Source organism: Mesoplodon mirus (genome assembly GCF_964341445.2).
Source record: "Mesoplodon mirus genome assembly, chromosome: X".
Taxonomy (NCBI): Eukaryota; Metazoa; Chordata; class Mammalia; order Artiodactyla; family Ziphiidae; genus Mesoplodon; species Mesoplodon mirus.
In genome coordinates, this window is record NC_138981.1 from 113,254,294 (window position 1) to 113,271,926 (window position 17,633).

Sequence of the window (17,633 nt, forward strand, 5' to 3'; positions counted from 1 at the left end):
GGTGACTTACAGTTAACAATACTATTTTGTATACTACTTGACAGTTGCTAAGACAGCAGATCTTAAAAGTTAGAAGGACCTGGGTTTGAATTCCCAGCCCTACCACTTCTTAATTATGTGATATTTGGCTCAAATGATTTAACCTCACTGAGCCTTTTTCTGCATTTCTGCAAAATGGAAGAAAAGCAATGTGACCTCAGGGGACCCTTGTAAAGATATAATAAGGTAACATATATAGAGCACTTAGCGGTCCCTGGCACAAAGCAAATGGCACCCATTAACAATAACTATACTGATAACAATAATTTGCTATCTTTTGAGACAGATTCAAGAGGAACAAGAGAAACATTTATTGTCTGCCAGAGCCCCAACACTGTGCTGGGTACAGACCTACAACAACCTGCAAGTTAAAGAACTCCATCCTCATTTTAAACTGGCACTTGGATATTACATATTACAACCCCTTGTGGGTTCTCAAAGGTTCCTTCATAATGAGATGACCATAATTGCTATTATTATTATAGCGCTTGTTATTGTTAGGTTATTCTCAAAAGAGCCTGTCTCCCTGCTGGAGTGAAACTTCAAATGGGGTGGAGGCAGGGAGTTGCTAAAACCACTGCTGTGTATGCTGAGTTCAATAATACGCCCAACTAATGACCCAATCTCATTTCCCATGCCTCTATTTCCTCATTAATTTTTCTGCTGATGTACCATCTGTTTTCCAACTTCCCTCTCTCTTACATTGTAGAACTTGTGATGAAGAGAAGCCCCAGTCTGGTCGCCCCCCAAAACCCCCCAACTGACAGACCAAGAGATAGGTAGGGGTAGCTAGCCTCAGTTCTAAGTCACCTGAAGCCTGTCTGGGGGCGGGGAATCCGGAAAGAGGAGAGTGGGCACGGACCCGCCCAGTGGCGCGGCCCGAAGCTGGGGAAAGAGCAGGGGTCCGCCGACTCGGCGGCTCTCTGCGTCCCCGCCCTCGACCAGATCGGGGAGTCAAGAAGGACTTCCAACACCCGCCAAGTTTCAACTCAAGACCTCTGCGAGGCCGCGTGTGCCCGAGCCCTCGCACGCCTGCCTGCAACGTGGCCGCGTCCGGGACGCCCTCGGACCCCAAGGGTCACCCGAACTCTTCCCTTCTCTCTCCAGGCCGAGCCGTGTTCCAGGCCCCCCTGTCCGCGGGTTCTCCTCTCCGTGGGCCGGGAGAGCCTCCCTCCTCTCGGGCTCCAACCACCCCAGCCGAGCCCCTTCCCGGCGCGGAGCCTTAGCTCTCCTGACACCGCCCGGCTGCGGGGCGGGGGCAGGGCCAGCGGCGGAACCGCCCCCAGCCGCCTCCCCGGCCCGGCGAGCAGGCGGGTGGCTGGGGCGCCTCCACCTCCTCTTCCTAAAGCGGCGAGGAGTAGACGAGCGGCATCACTCGAGCCCAGGTCCCGGCCACCGCCACACACGGCGCCCAGCGTTCAGTAGGGGGAGCAGCAGCTGAGGCGGCTGCCACAGCGGCGGGCGGGCGCCAGAAAGGTAGACTGAGTCTCGGGGAGCCGCGCCGCGCACCGCCCACCTCCCGGCCCCGGGCCGCGCGCGCCACCCGCCCCGTAACCCCACTCGTATGTGTCCTTCCAGGCCCCGGTCGAAAAGCCTGGGAGGGCCGCCGACCTACCCCCGGAGGAGGAGCCAGTCGGAGCCCAAGGCGCCACTGCCGCCGAAGCCACGCCGAGCAGCTTTCGCCTTCATGGCCCACTCACCGGTGGCGGTCCAAGTGCCCGGGATGCAGGTGAGGACGCCCGGGCCTCCCCCGCCGTCCACGTGACTGCCCGGGAGCCGGGGGCGCGCTCCGCGCTGGGCACGGGCGACGAGAGGCGGCCCAGGGCTTCCCCGAAGCCGGGCCGGGCGCTCCGGCCAGGTGACCCGGGAAGAGCGTTCTCAGTGTTTCCCGGCGTGTAAGCTAGGTGGTGCACTGCGCCGGCCGGGCGCGGAGGGACTGGGGGCGCGGCGAGGTGGGGATGCTGGGGGGCGAGGGGGGTGCACAAAATGGCCCGGAGCGAGACACCTGCGCCGGCTGAGCGTGGTGCGGTTGGGGGTTAGAGGTGGGAGCACTTAACTTGGGAGAGATGGAGGTGTCTCGGAATTCGTGGGGTAAGACGCAAGTGGTGCTCCCCCCTCACACACACACACACACACACACACACGACACAAGTTGGGGCGGAGCAAGGCAACGGGGTGTCGGTGGCGGCTTTGAATTGGGCTCTTCCTGTGTGCGTAGAGCAAAGAGCGAGGTGACTTCTTTTCCCCTTTTGGTGCTGCTGCTTCAGGGCCAAGTTGTATCTCGCTCCCCCAACCTGGTCCAGCCCATAGGGTGGCGTGAGAAATGCAGGGTCCTAGGTTAGAGTAGCGGAGGTGATGACTCCCCCGCCCCGCCCCCTGCCTTTCCCACAGGAGGTCTGTTGCAATGCGGTTAAAGGAAGCTTTTTGTCCTGAACAAGGGACTACTTGCCTGGGACCCAACTTTTTACTCGACATCTTCCCAGCTCTCCCATTATATTTTCATTTTATTGAAGAAGAAATAAGCTACGGCCACACACTTTTTATGCTGTTATGTTTTTAAATCGGTGCATTTCAAGCTATCTACTAAATGTTATCCAAGTTTACTAACTTTTAAGCCTTCGCATTTTATTTTTTTTCCTTTGCCAGACAGCCTAAACAACCTATTTATGAATAGGTCAGAGACTAGAAACACTTAAGCCTCATTACCTTCTAAAAATGTGAAAGCAAACTTTTTCTGCGTTCAGAAAAAATGTTTAGAGTAGTAAACAGCTTATGTTTCTAGTAGAAATCAAAGTGCTATGGATTGGGGCCTCAGTTTACTAATTAATTAATGGAATTCATTTTTTAAAAAAAGCAGTTGGTCACATTTGATGCATGGTCACACAAAAAAAGGGATTTTTAAAATACTTTCCCCCAAAAGGACTGTTTGTGTCGGACATATATCTAACCTAGGATGCCTGTGTCTCCTAAGCACCAGGCCTTTTAGCTAAATATAGGGCAAGTCTGGGTTGAGTCCCAGGAAGTCGCTGTGTAGTTAATAAAAAAGAAAGGAAGAAAAAGGGAAATGAGAAATATTAGGGCCTTTTTATAGGTTGATCCATTCAAGCTTTACAAAATGCCTCAAACTTCCTTCTTCTCACGCCACCCCCTCCTTCCCTCCCTCTTTCCCCCAGCCACTGCCCCTCACCCCATTCATTCAGTTCTGCCTTTGATTATATCAAGAGAATTAGTAATTTGCATTACCAACTACAGTTTTGCTTTGTCTGATGTGGAAGAAAGTGCGAAATTTTTCCCACCGTGCTCTCCTTTCCGGTCTGTGAAGAGTAGAACGTTACGGTTGTGTAGTTTGTCTCTGAGGGTCTCGGTACTTCTCTCTCCATTGTGTGCACGCGCTGCCTGCGTGCGTGCGTCAGCAGATTGAGTGCCTCCCGTTCATCAAGTTTGTGATTCTGGGGAACTCTGTGTGCTGAGGAGAAAATGGTTTCTGGTCTTTATTTCATTTGTCTTGACTTTATTTGATTTATATGGTTTCTGGTCCTTATTTGATTTGTCTTTATTTGATTTATATGGTGTAGGAACTGCTTGCTGTTCAGTATTTATTATGGCTCCCTGCTTTGTTTCATTATCTGAGTTCCCTATCTCTTGAATTTTAAAATCTTAATTAAGGTGGTTTAGAATGTGAATCACATATTTTGAATGATAAATTCTGCTTTTCACTTTATGTCTGCCCAAAGTTGTGATTACTTTGTCTACCCTGATTTGGGGAGGGCAATCATCTCAATATTAGAAAAGAGGAGAGGAATATTTATTTGTCATTTTCTCTGTCTGAATGCAATGGTAAATGCTTAACTTCTTATTTCCATTTTCTTTGTATATGTGGTTCTTACGCATTTGGTGCAACACAAAAGTTTTCCACTTTTAAAATTGTGGAGTATCCTAAAAATAAATTTGACGGCATGCAGTGTGACTCTTGAGCCTAGACTACTTTGACTATTCTTTTGTTTAAAAATATTGCAGATGAGATGCAGAAATATATCACGAGCTTGTAGAATTCTCCTCGAGTTTTGTGAAAGGGGCAACTTTTAGACCTTTAGACTAGTAAGAAAACGTGAGTTAGCCTTGTGTTCTTGAAATTCTTATATAGTATTTCCACAAATCTGGGTGAAGTGGTCGACCGGCCTATAACTTTTTAACAGTTTATTTTAGGGAATTATGAAGATTGATGGAAAAAATGATTTTTCCAGAAATAAAAACAAATTTACTTTACCCACAGTGTTTTTCTCCCCCTGAGGAGAGACGTGAAGTTGAGCTACCTGTTCTATCACTTAAGACTTCCAGCATTCCTGACTTTCAAACAAAGAAATTTCTGTTGCCACTAGTTTAAAATAGAAAAGAAACTTGGAGTGACGAAAGAAAACCCAGGATTTGGTCCAGTTCAAACCCTTCCTTGTGAATTAGTTATTCAGACTCATATTTTTAATATTTCTTAATATTGTGGTAATGAACTTTTTTGCCATATTACACCAAATGTGGAGGGTATGAATTTTGGGGGTACTTAATTTGTGCTTACTTCTCTAGTATATAACTAATTTTCCATACCAGGAGCTAAACTCTTGAAAAATATTTAAAGCACAACTTAAAAAAAATAAGCCAATAAACCTGTTTCTTTCCACTCAAATATTTACTCTTTAATGGTTTAAAACATGTTTTTTCTTTGAAGTTCTCAGTTGTAAATCATACTTAAGTTTAAGACATTTCCCCTTAGAACCTGCATTAGTATTTATGAAGACAAGTGTTCTAAATTGGGTGTTAAATCTTTCATAAAGTGTGGGTGGGAGAATAAAGTTAAATGTTGAATTAGAGTACTAAGTATTATTATGTTATGCTTTGTGTTATGCCTTTTGTGAAAGAATTTTTTGAACTTCCTGCTAAAGTATTTAAACATTAGTCTTCATGTATCTTTAAATATGATCAGGGTGGTACAGTTTGTAAATGGTTGTTATTTGAAATGTGAGATGGAAATGAAGTTTAAGGATTAATGAACACTTTATTGGAGACTTTTATCTAAGAGTTGGAAAACATTGCCTTGCATTGGTGAACCTAGTTACTGGGTTCTGGGAAGGATACAGAAGTATACTACATGATGTCTGCCCTTAAAGATCTTAAAATGTTGTTGGGGAGATAAATCTAGCACATGAAATATCAAATAATGCAAAATCTGTGATACTTATTCTATAATAGAAGTTGCTGACTGGAAGAGTTGAAGGCTTGCCCCCAAAGGATTTTTAGGATCCATATTGGGGAGGGCATTTCCAAGCAGGGAAATACCCTGAGCAAGTATGTGCGCACACACAGTCTTTGAGTGTGGGATAAAATCACTTGGACTATGATGAAGAATTCCACTAGAGAAATAATAGGGGGTAAGATTGGAAAACTTGACTGGGTCCAGATTATGGTGGTTCTTGAATGCTAGGGAAGGGTTTTGGCCTTCAGACTAGCCACTCAACATTTCTAAGTAAGGGAGGCTCAACAAACAAAGTTGTATATAGGAAGAGAAATCTTAAGATTGGTTGAATGGATGAACTGGAGGATTGAGAGACTTGAGGCAGTTTGATCTACTGAGACTACTTCAACAAGGTATTCATATCTGTACAGATGCAATGGACCTTGCATTGACTGATTGCCTTCCCTATGCCTAGTACTATGAGGTAGAAAATATAATTACCAGACTTGTAATTAGCTAGTTACAGGAGGAAGAATCGAAGCCTTTGTGATGTTGAATATGGGCAACTGGGACAATTATGGTACATCCAAAAGAAATCAGAAAGTCAGGGAGAAGAGCCAGATCCAGTAGAACATTAATGATTTCTGTTCTAGGCTTGTGAAGTTCGAGGTAACAGTGGGATGACAAAATAAAAATGTAGAGCTGTATGTCTATTATCTTGATTGTGGTGATGTTTTCAAAGGTGTGTACATATGTCCAAACCCATCAAATTGTATACATTAAATATGTACAGTTTTTTTGTATCTCAACATGCCTCAGTAAAGCTGTTTTTAAGAATGTCCAGTGAATACTTGAAGATATAGATCTGGAGCTCTGGTCATTCATCAGACATTTACTGAGCATTTACTATATGCCAGTTTCTTTACTTGAAACTGAAGGGTGGGAGCCACCAAGGAGGGAAAGGTCATAATGCCAGAGAGCATGTGGAAGTGAGGGCCCTCGTGAGGCAGGAAGCATAGGTGGAGGGTTGGCTTGTAAGAAAAGGAAGGGTGACTTAAGGTGCATGGGGGGATGAGAAAATGTGTCAGGATCGGGAAGGAGTTAACAGGGGTGGGGGCACTTCTTTATTTACCTCTCATCATGAAACCTAAATTGGAGAAATAATTCAGTTTCGTGTCAGAATCTAGTATGTAGTCTTCTTACCTTCCTTCCACCTCCTGAAAGGACTGATCAGCTTTGCAGTTTGAGGTGGAAAGAGGTAGAGAGCAATGCTTGCACTAATAGATAAAGCCAAACCATTGTCCTCGTTGGTGGGAAGCATATTCAGAGATGCTGAATATGCTAATGATAGTGGCAGAAGACCAGCTGAAACAGAATAATCAAAGACAACTGTGAGCTGGGAGAGTTGGAGGTAGTTGCAGGGTATGGGGTAAGCAGGCTGGGGGCTGAACGGAGAGTAAACAGGAATTGGGCATAGTAGGACATGTGCCTTAAACACTAATGAGGGTCTAAAAATGGCACATGAGGACAAATGTCCATCATGTACCTCCCTTGCTTGACTTATAGAAAATGAGAGAATATAATTTAGCTGGTACCTAGGAACCATTGAACATTGTGATACTGTGTTTTTTTTTATTCTGCCTTTCATTTATTCAGTGACCTTGAGCAAATCATCTACAAAATGGGGAATAATAAAAGCTGCATTTCCTTTGCCTCAATGAGATGCTCTTAGGATGAATTAACTATCATCTGTGGAGTATATTTTGAACTCCTTCATCAAAGGTGTTATGATGTATGTGGGCAGTTCATCCTACAGAACAATGCTAGGCTAATCACATGAAAACACTGTCATTATCCCCTCTCACTCCTGCTTGACAACCCATGTTTTTCTATTGAAATCCAGTCTCCCCACCCCCCGCCCCAAAACACCCACGCACGTACCACCACCACCAGACCCAAAGTCTTCTCTTTTTTTTTTTTTTTTTTTTTTTTTTGCGGTACACGGGCCTCTCACTGTTGTGGCCTCTCCCGTTGCGGAGCACAGGCTCCGGACACGCAGGCTCAGCGGCCATGGCTCACGAGCCCAGCCGCTCCGCGGCATGTGGGATCCTCCCGGTCCGGTCTTGGTCACGAACCCGTGTCCCCTGCATCGACAGGCAGACTCTCAACCACTGCACCACCAGGGAAGCCCAGACCCAAAGTCTTCTGCTCAGCTTTCCAGACTTTCTGTTATCTGGCTCCTCTCTACAGATCTGTACTTAGTTATTTCTACTCCCCAACAAGCAATCCCTTTTGTTCTACCATGCCAGTTGCAATTCAGCAATCACTGACTGGCCAAATCCTACCTGATTTTCAAGATCTCCATCTTGCTTTCCCCATGAACTTTCTCTGAATGTTCCAGGCTACAGAAATCACTCCCATTTCCAAGCACCTGTTATATCCCTTGTCAGTAGCAGACAGTCCAGTCCTTGATTTATATACTGCCTTAGATTTTCCCTAATTATATATGTTATACTTGTCTCCCGAACTAGGTTGTAAATTTCTTGAAGGCAGGGACCATGTATCTTACTTTTCTTTATACTGTTAGGTATGAATTATATGTAAAAGTGTAGGCTAGTGAGTGCAGTACATATAGATTAGACTTTTCTGACTTTTTTCCATTCTGTTTCTGTAACTATATTGTGTAATGCTTGAATTCTTCTAGCTCATGAAGGCTAATTTATGTATGTACAATGTAGACATTTTATACTTACTAAAATGATTTTAATGTATTACATTTAATAGGTCTAACAAAATATACTTGTAACTAATCAGCTGTCCACACACTGAAGCTCTCATTCTCATCTTGCAAGACCTTTGAGAGAAAAAGGAGCCCTCATTGCTTTCCTAGTAACTAGGCCTGATTTCAGACAAATTTATGGCTTTGGGAGAAATAACCTCTTGTTCCTTCCCTTTGTTTCCCCATCCCAAAAAAATACAAACAAATACATAAAAGAAACTTCTTTATTTCTCTGTCCCAGCTGTCACATTAGAAAGAATCTGATACATTTCACTGATACTAAGGTGTTTTTGATTAATTGCTCACTATGTGACCCCTCCCATGGATGTTCACATGTTACAGGAAGTAATGCCTTTTAAAAAGAAATATAATAGTAGAATTTCAAACTGCTTGGTGATAATTTTTGAATGAATTGTATCTTCTGAAAGAGTGGTGGTTTTACTCATTTGTTGCTAAAAAGCAGAGTTAGGAGAACAAAAACTAACACTATTATTAGGTGTGATGCAACAAACTCCTTTTCATTTCTTGTAGTTAAGACCCAAAGAATTTCTACCACAGGTACATATAAAACAATGTCTCTGGGGCTTCCCTGGTGGTGCAGTGGTTGAGAGTCCGCCTGCCGATGCGGGAGACATGGGTTCGTGCCCCGGTCCGGGAAAATCCCACATGCCGCGGAGCGGCTGGGCCCATGAGCCATGGCTACTGAGCCTGTGCGTCCGGAGCCTGTGCTCCGCAATGGGAGAGGCCGCAACAGTGAGAGGCCTGTGTACCGCAAAAACAAACAAACAAACAAAAAAATGTCTCTGGAGGAATGCCATGAGGTAGCTCGTTTTTAAAAGAACAAAAGTCAATAAAATATGCACAGCTAAAATTTTCACTCCATCTTATGTACATTTCTCATTTGGCCATCTGCCACTTTAGACTAAGGTGTTATATGGTAGGGACCACAGAAAGCAAACATTTCAATAAGATATTAACTAATTCCTCTCAACAATCCTATGAAATAGGAAGAGTTCTCCAATAGGAAAATGACTTCAAATTTATATTTAAAAACAGAAGAGCACATTGCTGGCCAACTCTACCCATCATCCTCTTTGTTGTCCCTCCCCCAAATCCCATATATTTCAAGCAAATCTTCTGAAATGCACATTCAGAGAAACTAGGAAACCTAGTGCAGAGCAGATCCCATCCTTCTCCTCTATTCCTGCTTGTCTCTCCCCATTACCTCTCACCAGCATTACTGGGGATAGAGCTATACTCCCCCTCAGCCTTTTCTGGACTTGTACCAGCATACTTCTGACAGCAGCCCGCTGGCCTTTCTTTTCCTTTGTTTATCATACGATCATGGATTCGAATGATCCATGTCCTAAAATATTGGCATTGGTACAACAGCTTTGGATATTCTAGCAAAATATGAACAAAATTGTGGTTCATACTTCCTGGGGACTAGAGTAAACAAAACTATAGACAGCTTAGGTGTAATAGTTAAAAATATTCTAATTATCTTTTTTAAAATGTCCACTCTCCTCCTTTTTGATCAAGTAACTTCAAGAATGTGCTGCTGAGGAAATCCAAGGCATTGTGTTTTTATCTTTTTCTCATGAAAAATGTTTACAGAAAAAAACTTCTCAACCTTTCTTTAAGATCCTTGTAACAGAGATCGTGTGTTCTTAGTGGTATTTTTTCCCCTCTCTCCCTTTCACCTGTTTTATAAAAAAGTGAGGAAAAGAAATCTGTAAAACCCTATCCATTTAAAATGTAAAGGACTGAAAAAAGTAGGGTTCAAATCAACTATCATTGAATTTATCAATTTGTTTATTACGGAACAATAGAGTGTCTAGCTGAAGACTAACAGTTGCTTTGAATCATAGAAATAGCTTCCCAGTATCAACTTAATGAAGTTTTTACTGGATTTGAAATCCATACCATACTAGATATGTTAGGGAATTTCTAAGCACACTAGTGAATTACTCTACCAGATTTCAATAGTGCCTGGTAACACAATCCTAGGAGTGAATTTTTGGCAGGTGGAGTAAAGACTTCAAGGACATTTAGACGCATCCAGATTTTTCTTTGAAAATGCATTTTTGAGTTGCTCTGTTAGTGCCTTTTTATCCCCCTCCCCCGGCTTTCCATTAAGCCATTGGCTTTGGGACATATCATTTTACAGTATGTTGTATTAAGCTAGGATTTAACTGCTTGCTGCAGTATAGTATAAATAACATAGCAGTGGGTGATGGGGAAGGGATGGGCAACATAGATAATCAAGTGGGGCATAGGTTGTTATTAATGCAAGAAAATTTGGGGCAGCTGAGCCAGTATAAACCATAAAGTCATAATTTCTTCCCAGAGCTAGGTTCATCATTATTGTTGCCCCCTAGAGCTGGGAATGTTTCTGGCCTCCCTGGTCTCAATTTCCTGCTGCCTGCCTTAACTTTAAGTAGAAGCATAAAAGAAACCAATCAGCAAAGCATGCACACATGCTACTAAGTATAGGGATAGAAAATAGAACTTTGACCTCTTGTGGTTAAGGAGACTACAGTCAGTGTGTCTAGCAGCCTCAGGGAAAGAAGCATATTTCAAATGTATGCTTTTTAAGTGCTACCGACCCCATGGGAAGAACAGTGAGCAAGCTCATTAATTAGGGTCCTGTTTGCTTCTCTAGTTCTATTTCAAATCCTTTGTTTGAACTTTGCTCTGAGCCTTCCTATGTGCCTGTCAGTTAATGGTAATAGACTTTCCGAAGTTGGACGCTGGTGATCCAGGTTTAATGTTTTTACACACTTAGTCTTCATGAAACAACTAGGTGTGATTTAAGCTAGAAAAATATTAGCAGCAAAGTTTGGAAGACCCACATTGTGTAGGACATAGTGCTTGATACCTATCTTTGAGATACAAAAAGTATAAAGGAGTCCCTGACCTCAAGAAGTTTATACAGAAACTGAAGAGATTAGACATCTACACATTTAGGCATCTAACAATGCAGAGCAATAGTAATGAATCCCAAATGTGATAGAAACTGACATAGTAGCATTCCAAGGAAGATCAGACTAAGGAAGGGAATTATCATTTATAGAATGCCTTTATGCTAGGCACTTGTGCTTTTGCCACTGCACTACCTTGCTTCTAGGCAGGGCATCCCTGAACAGACCCTTAAAGGAGGTGGGAGACAGGCAGGGGAAAAGGCATAAAGGGACACACACAAGGTTCCTTCCATAACAGAGGTGTGAGGTAGGTGCTTGTTGCCGTGAACTACGTTAGGACCAGATTATGAAAGGCCTTGAATGCCAGACTGAGACAGTTATTTTTAACTCAGTCTGCAGCAAGTTGTTGCTGTTGTTGTTGTGTTGTTTTTTTTGTTAATCAAGAAAGTGAACTGATGAAAGCAATGGTTCGTTGTCTGTTTTTGGAAGATTACATTAGGCTTCCAACCTAACAGGCTGGGTTGGAGAGGGAAAGGCTAGATATAATAAGTGGATGTTGTAATAGCCCAGGCTTTAGCTGTTAAGGGTGTGATCTAGGGCAGTGATGGTCAAGCTTGAGCATGTATCAGAACCACCTGGAGGGTTTGTTAAAACACAGACTGCCAGGCCCCATCTCCAGAGTTTCTTTTTTTCTTTTCCTTTTTTTTAAACATCTTTATTATAGTATAATTGCTTCACAATGTTGTGTCAGTTTCTGCTGTATAACAAAGTGAATCAGCTCTATGTATACATATATCCCCATAGCTCCTCCCTCTTGCATCTCCCTCCCACCCCCCCATCCTACCCCCCTAGGTGGTCACAAAGCACCGAGCAGATCTCCCTGTGTTGTGCAGCTGCTTCCCACTAGCTCTCTATTTTACATTTGGTAGTGTATATATGACCATGCCACTCTCTCACTTTGTCCCATCTAACCCTTCCCCCTCCCCGTGTCCTCAAGTCCATTCTCTACGTCTGCATCTTTATTCCTGTCCTGCCTCTAGGTTCATCAGAACCTTTTTTTTTCTTTTAGATTTTATGTATATGTGTTAGCATACGGTATTTGTTTTTCTCTTTCTGACTTACTTCACTCTGTATGACAGACTCTAGGTCCATCCACCTCACTACAAATAACTCAGTTTTGTTTCTTTTTATGGCTGAGTAATATTCCATTGTATATATGTGCCACATCTTCTTTATCCATTCATCTGTCGATGGACATTTAGGTTGCCTCCAGAGTTTCTGATTCAAGTAGGTCTGCAGTGTCCATGAATTTGCATTTCTAATGAGTTCCCAGCTGCTCCGCTTGTCTGGGGACCACTCTGAGCACCATGTAAGGAAGACTTGACAGACCTTGGTGACTAATTGGATATGGGAAGGGCAAAAACATGATGGGAGAGTAAAGACTCAAAGATATTGTCAAGTTTGGGAGAAAATGGGTTTATTTTTAAAACTTGAATTTGAAGCACTGGCCACACAACCAAGCAGAAGCAATTAGTAACAGGTTTGTTCAGGAGTGAAGATGGAGATGGGAGGTCCTACATGGAGGCAGATAGTAGATGAAATTGTGAGAAATCAAAATAACATGATTTTCAATCATCCAAGAAGCTGAACTCAATTTTATATTAAGTTTTGTAGTTTCCAAAATCTCACTGTCACCCACCACTTCTGAGCTCCTTGATCCAGGTAGGTTTGACAGCTCAGTAAATGCTCTTCAAATGCAAACACTTTTATTAAGAACATGAAATCTGTTTATGCTTATACTTGTGAAAATGCAATTTGGCTGAAGTGAAATAAAATGCCAGTTTCCTAAATGCCAGTAAGTGGCACCATTTACCCCAAAGATAGACATTTTAAAGACTTTTTCCAATTTTGATACATCTCATCAATTTTGTTGTACAGAATCCCTTTCCCTCACTCTGTATTACCCCCCGCAAAAAAAAAAAAACCCGGATGTAATAACTCTGAGCTGCTATTATGTCAAAAATACCCATTCAAAGTTATCATATTCCAAAGCTACCTTGTGTTTACATATGGAAATTCTTGGAGGGGGGAGGAAGTTACTTCTGAATCATTAAGGAAATATCAAACCACTTCCTAAATGGCCTTTCTGACTCCAGCTTCTGCTGTCTAAAATATTCTCTATACCTGTCAGATTAATATATTACCATTTGCCAACGGGTACCATGTAGGAAAGCTCAGAGCTCAGTTTAAACAAAGGATTAGAACTGAAAATAAGAGAAGCAAATGAGCCTACTTAATGAGTTTGCCAACACCAAACAATGTGAGCAAACTTGATTCCCCACTTCATTCACCAGCCTTGGACCTAAGTCACTTTTCAATTTCTAAAATGAACACACAGCTAACAAAACCGAAATTATCCTTCAGAATCGAAGATGTGCCACGAGTGAGGATGTTCAAAAACATGTGTAGAAATGTACCTCTAAACACATTTTAGGTGATGCTTAATTACCATTAAAATAAGTTCCTTGAGTGCCTAGGGGACTTTCTCCCCCTTTAGGGAATACAATTTGTTTGGGTGTAAAATTCTGATATGTTTACCTTATACCTCTCACCTCTTTTGGGGTAGCTGTCTCTTTTCCAGGATACTTAACTACTTTTGTGACCCATTTTTCATTATTTTGGACGGTAAATTAAGTTTTCATTGGGGAAAATTGATGGGGGCTGTGTGTATATGCACATGAAATGTATATTGTACATGAAGTATATTTTGTGTTTGAAAACACTTTTGATCTATTCAAGAAAATGAGGCTCAACATTGGCCAGTAGAGTTTTTAGTCAGCTGTACCAAATTTAGACATAACTATTTTAAAAAGTAGACAAGTGCATTGTCAAAATAAAAATGGGTAAAAGATAGCATGGTCACTAAGTTCAAGAAGCAGAAAATGATGATTTGGTAATGTTTAAGAAGGTCTGCATATAAAAGGAATTCAGTAAAATTGATGTAAAAATTATGTACTCAGTAAAAATTATGGTATCCATGGATTTGCTAAATATTTTTATTATATAGTAATATATAGAGTTCTTTACCACCTTTAAAAAGATTTATAAAAATCTTTAAATATGTATTTATAAAAGGTAAATACATATGCATATATGTACTTGTGACTAAATACATAACAGTGTTATCAGGATTTTACACGTTGCGGTTTTATCATCACTAGTTCCTTTTTCTGTCTTTCATATTTAAACTATTACTATTCTTAAAGAAATTGGACTCACAGCAGTCTATTCCATACAAGAAACAGATCATGGAAAACAACTTTTAATGAAATTCAGTACCAGTGTTAAGCTGTTTTAGTGAATTAGAATTGGATTGAACATTACGTAGGATTATATTTATCAAGATTCTCAATTCTCTGCTTAATTTCTCCCATAGAATAGTCTTACAGAGAATCATTGCATCAAAGGAACTGCTTTTGATAGATACAAATCTGTTTACCTATTAGTAAAATCAGAGGCATGTGAGTAGTATACAAATGACTTCTGGTTAACAGAAACTTGTGATCATTGTCTAAGCTCTTATTTTGAAGCTAAAATTGTTATAGGTACTTTACACTAGATTCTAAGGTGATAGGGAATGGAGGGGGTTAGGGCATTGGATTCTGTTTTAGTGGCAAACAAAATCTCATACAGGAGAGCTGCTTTTTTTTCAACTATTTATCTCTTCATGAAAAATGGTGACTGTCACTGAAAGATCTTTTTTTACTCTGTCACAGGCTTCCCAAAGGGCACATAAAATGAAAACGTGGGATTTGACTAGTTAAATAGTGAATCAGGTTTTAACATAGGTGACACCTCCATCGTCATCTTTTCGGACTGTGATTTCTGGTAATAGCAAGTGAAAAAAAAAACTATTACCGCTGTTGCTATGGCTCTTCTATCTGCTGAGGTTCAGGCATCGTTTTGGAGGCTGCAGTGTAAACCGTGCTTTGGGAAGGTAGAATTTCATAATACCAGAGGATTCCTGCTGCTCATGAGCAGACAGAAAATGTAGGTAAGGGAAAAGGTGTTGGACACTGGAAGAAGAGAAAGACAGTATTTCCTAGGAAGGGAAAAAGTAGTCTTTTGCTTTAAAGATTGAGAATTCTCTCTCTATTTTTTAGAATGGGAAATTTCTCTACTTTCTGCAGAGAGGAGAAAAAGCTAACAGAAAAGGAAATTGGGGAGGTAATAGTAATTCATTTCTTTCTTGTTGCTTATGACTTCTGTGATAAAAGTTACATTTACGTAATCGACTTGTTATGGCAAGAAAATGTAAAGAGTCTTTTGTGGTTGGGAGAAAGCTTGTGAAAGATCAGGGGGAAGAGCTGACCTCATAGGGATGGTGATTTCAGCTGCTTTTCTGTTTAAGATGTGCAATTTTGGTGGCGTGTGTACTGCACCAATAAATTGTTTCTAGACACTTGGAGTCATTTTGGGTGGCCTTTTTTTCCCTCTGTAGGCAAAATGAATACTTTTCATTAACAAGGAAAAGTGCCAGATTATCACTGGATTATATTTGACTAATTTGGACTGTTATTTGGGGATGGGGAAGGGGAGGCTAAAGAGAAGAAATCTTTCTTCCAAATGACTGGAATTAATATTGTTACTTTTCCAGTAGGTTCTGGCCTTAAAATTCTCCCTCAGGGAATGATTAAAACAGTTTTTTGGAGCATTTCAAGGCTGTGTAGCATCTCAGACTTACTTTAAAATAAGTTTGCTTAATCACTTTTTAGCACCACTTGATTTATGTCTTGGCTGGGAGAAGAATTCTAGAGAAGTATGTAGTCCAATTACTTTTTTCTAAGAAGACTTATGGATACCAAATACTACATTATTTTATTGTTGGCTTTTAACTTTCCAATAGTTTAAAAGGTATAAATGTCTTCATACTTGGAAAAAGCCAACAACAACATTGTATTTTGCCCAGGGATTGCAGCCCCCTCCCCACTTTCCAGGATAGAGACAGCTTTCTCCCATTGTCCATCCACGTGCCTGGGTTTTTTGGCAGAGTCAATCTGTATAACCCAAAGCAATTTAATTTGATTACTCTTGTGTGTTATTCTTTAATGACAGTGTGTCGTGCAGTCATAGTGTAAGTATGATCCTGATTGAAAGATAAGGCACAGTTTTAGATGATTTTTTAAAAACCCCTTTAACTCAAAAGATGATCCATATATTGTGAAAGAATATTCTTATTTAATATGGCCGAGTGATTCCAGAGTTTGAGAATTTAATTCTTTTTTCCTAGTAGGAGACTAAATTGTCTTCTCCTAATTACTAGAATGAAGAATGTAGTGTATTCTCTTCCTTTATACTGTGAAATAATGCCTGCACACATCTCCTCAAATGTAAAACTGTGAGCTTTGGGGATTCTGCTCAGGAGTCTGGACTAGGCTATTATTTATAAAAGATAAGAGATCATGTATTCATTCCAAGCAAATTTTGAATTGGATGTAATTAATTTTCTACTGAGGCAATTAATGTGTTTAATTACTTTTCTACTATGTGTAATTAATTTTCTACTAAGAGGTAGGAAGGCTATAATGTTTGGCTTATGTTTTGTACGAAAGGAAGTTTCCTTGAAATTTTGGATTTTCCCCTCTCCCTTGTAAATATTTTTGAATGCCTGTATTTTTAAAAAATAATAATGATCACTTTCCTCCAGTAGTGTTTTTGGAGCTTTGTTAATCTAATGCAGCCTTTCTCAATTGCAATTGTCATTCTGCACCACAAAACAGAGACAATGGTATGAGTTAATGTTTTCTCAATTCTCCCAAGAAGGACACAACTAAAACCATTCTAGATGCACTAGAGAGGAGTTTATTTATTACACACAGTAGATTCCTTAGAGCAGCAGTTGGCAAACTATAGCCAAGGGCCAAATCCAGCCTGCAGTCTGTGTGTAGCCTGAAAGCTAAAAAAACAATTTTTTTTTTACATTTTAAAGAGTTGTTAAAAAATAATATGTGACAGAGACCAGAGACTGTACCTGGCCCACAAAGCCTTTAAGACATTTACTACGTGGCCCTTTACAGAAAAAGTTTGCCAAACCCTGTCTTAGGGCATGGAACCTCATTGAAAATTGCTGATCTAAAAAAAGGAAGCATTTTATAGTATTTTCTCTGGGATTAGGTATACAGTAAGATAATAGGAAAGTTTCTCTTTTTGAGGTAACTGACTTGTATATTGGTCCCATTATTGTAATGCTTAATTCAAGGAAAGACTCCAGATCATAGTTAATAGGGAAATACATTTTTATTTGTTTTCTAGACAAAAATTTTAACGGTTGAGTGATATAGAAAGTTGTTGGTAACAAAAATGAATGATAAATTATGTGTATGTATATACAAATGTATTTTAATATTTTTCTTAGTTTCTATAGCAAGAAAATAAAAGTGATTGAATTTTATAGGACTATGAAGGAGGGCATTGATTGCTTTTATCACTATTTTAAATTAAGGGGCTATATCTGTTAGAGAAGGAAAGTGAATAGAGAGTACTAGGTGTCAGATATAATCACATTTGTTCCTTCCTTGTACTGAATAAGTGTCTTCACCCTACAATTAACATCTCAGGTACCTTGTCAGCAGTAAGGAGAATAGTACTTAATCAAAACTGCATTAAA

The 17,633-nt window shown here is 40.8% G+C and overlaps 1 protein-coding gene across 1 annotated transcript in view; it reads left to right on the forward strand.

Moving 5' to 3' along the window:
• Positions 1-1,026: 1,026 nt before the first annotated feature.
• STK26 (serine/threonine kinase 26) overlaps positions 1,027-17,633 on the forward strand; it is a 65,979-nt gene continuing 49,372 nt past the window's right edge. The window contains exons 1-2 of the mRNA XM_082610623.1: positions 1,027-1,515; positions 1,618-1,768. Of these exons, the coding sequence (XP_082466749.1) occupies positions 1,727-1,768 (42 nt within the window). The 5' untranslated portion in view covers positions 1,027-1,515; positions 1,618-1,726. The remainder of the gene's footprint in view (positions 1,516-1,617; positions 1,769-17,633) is intronic.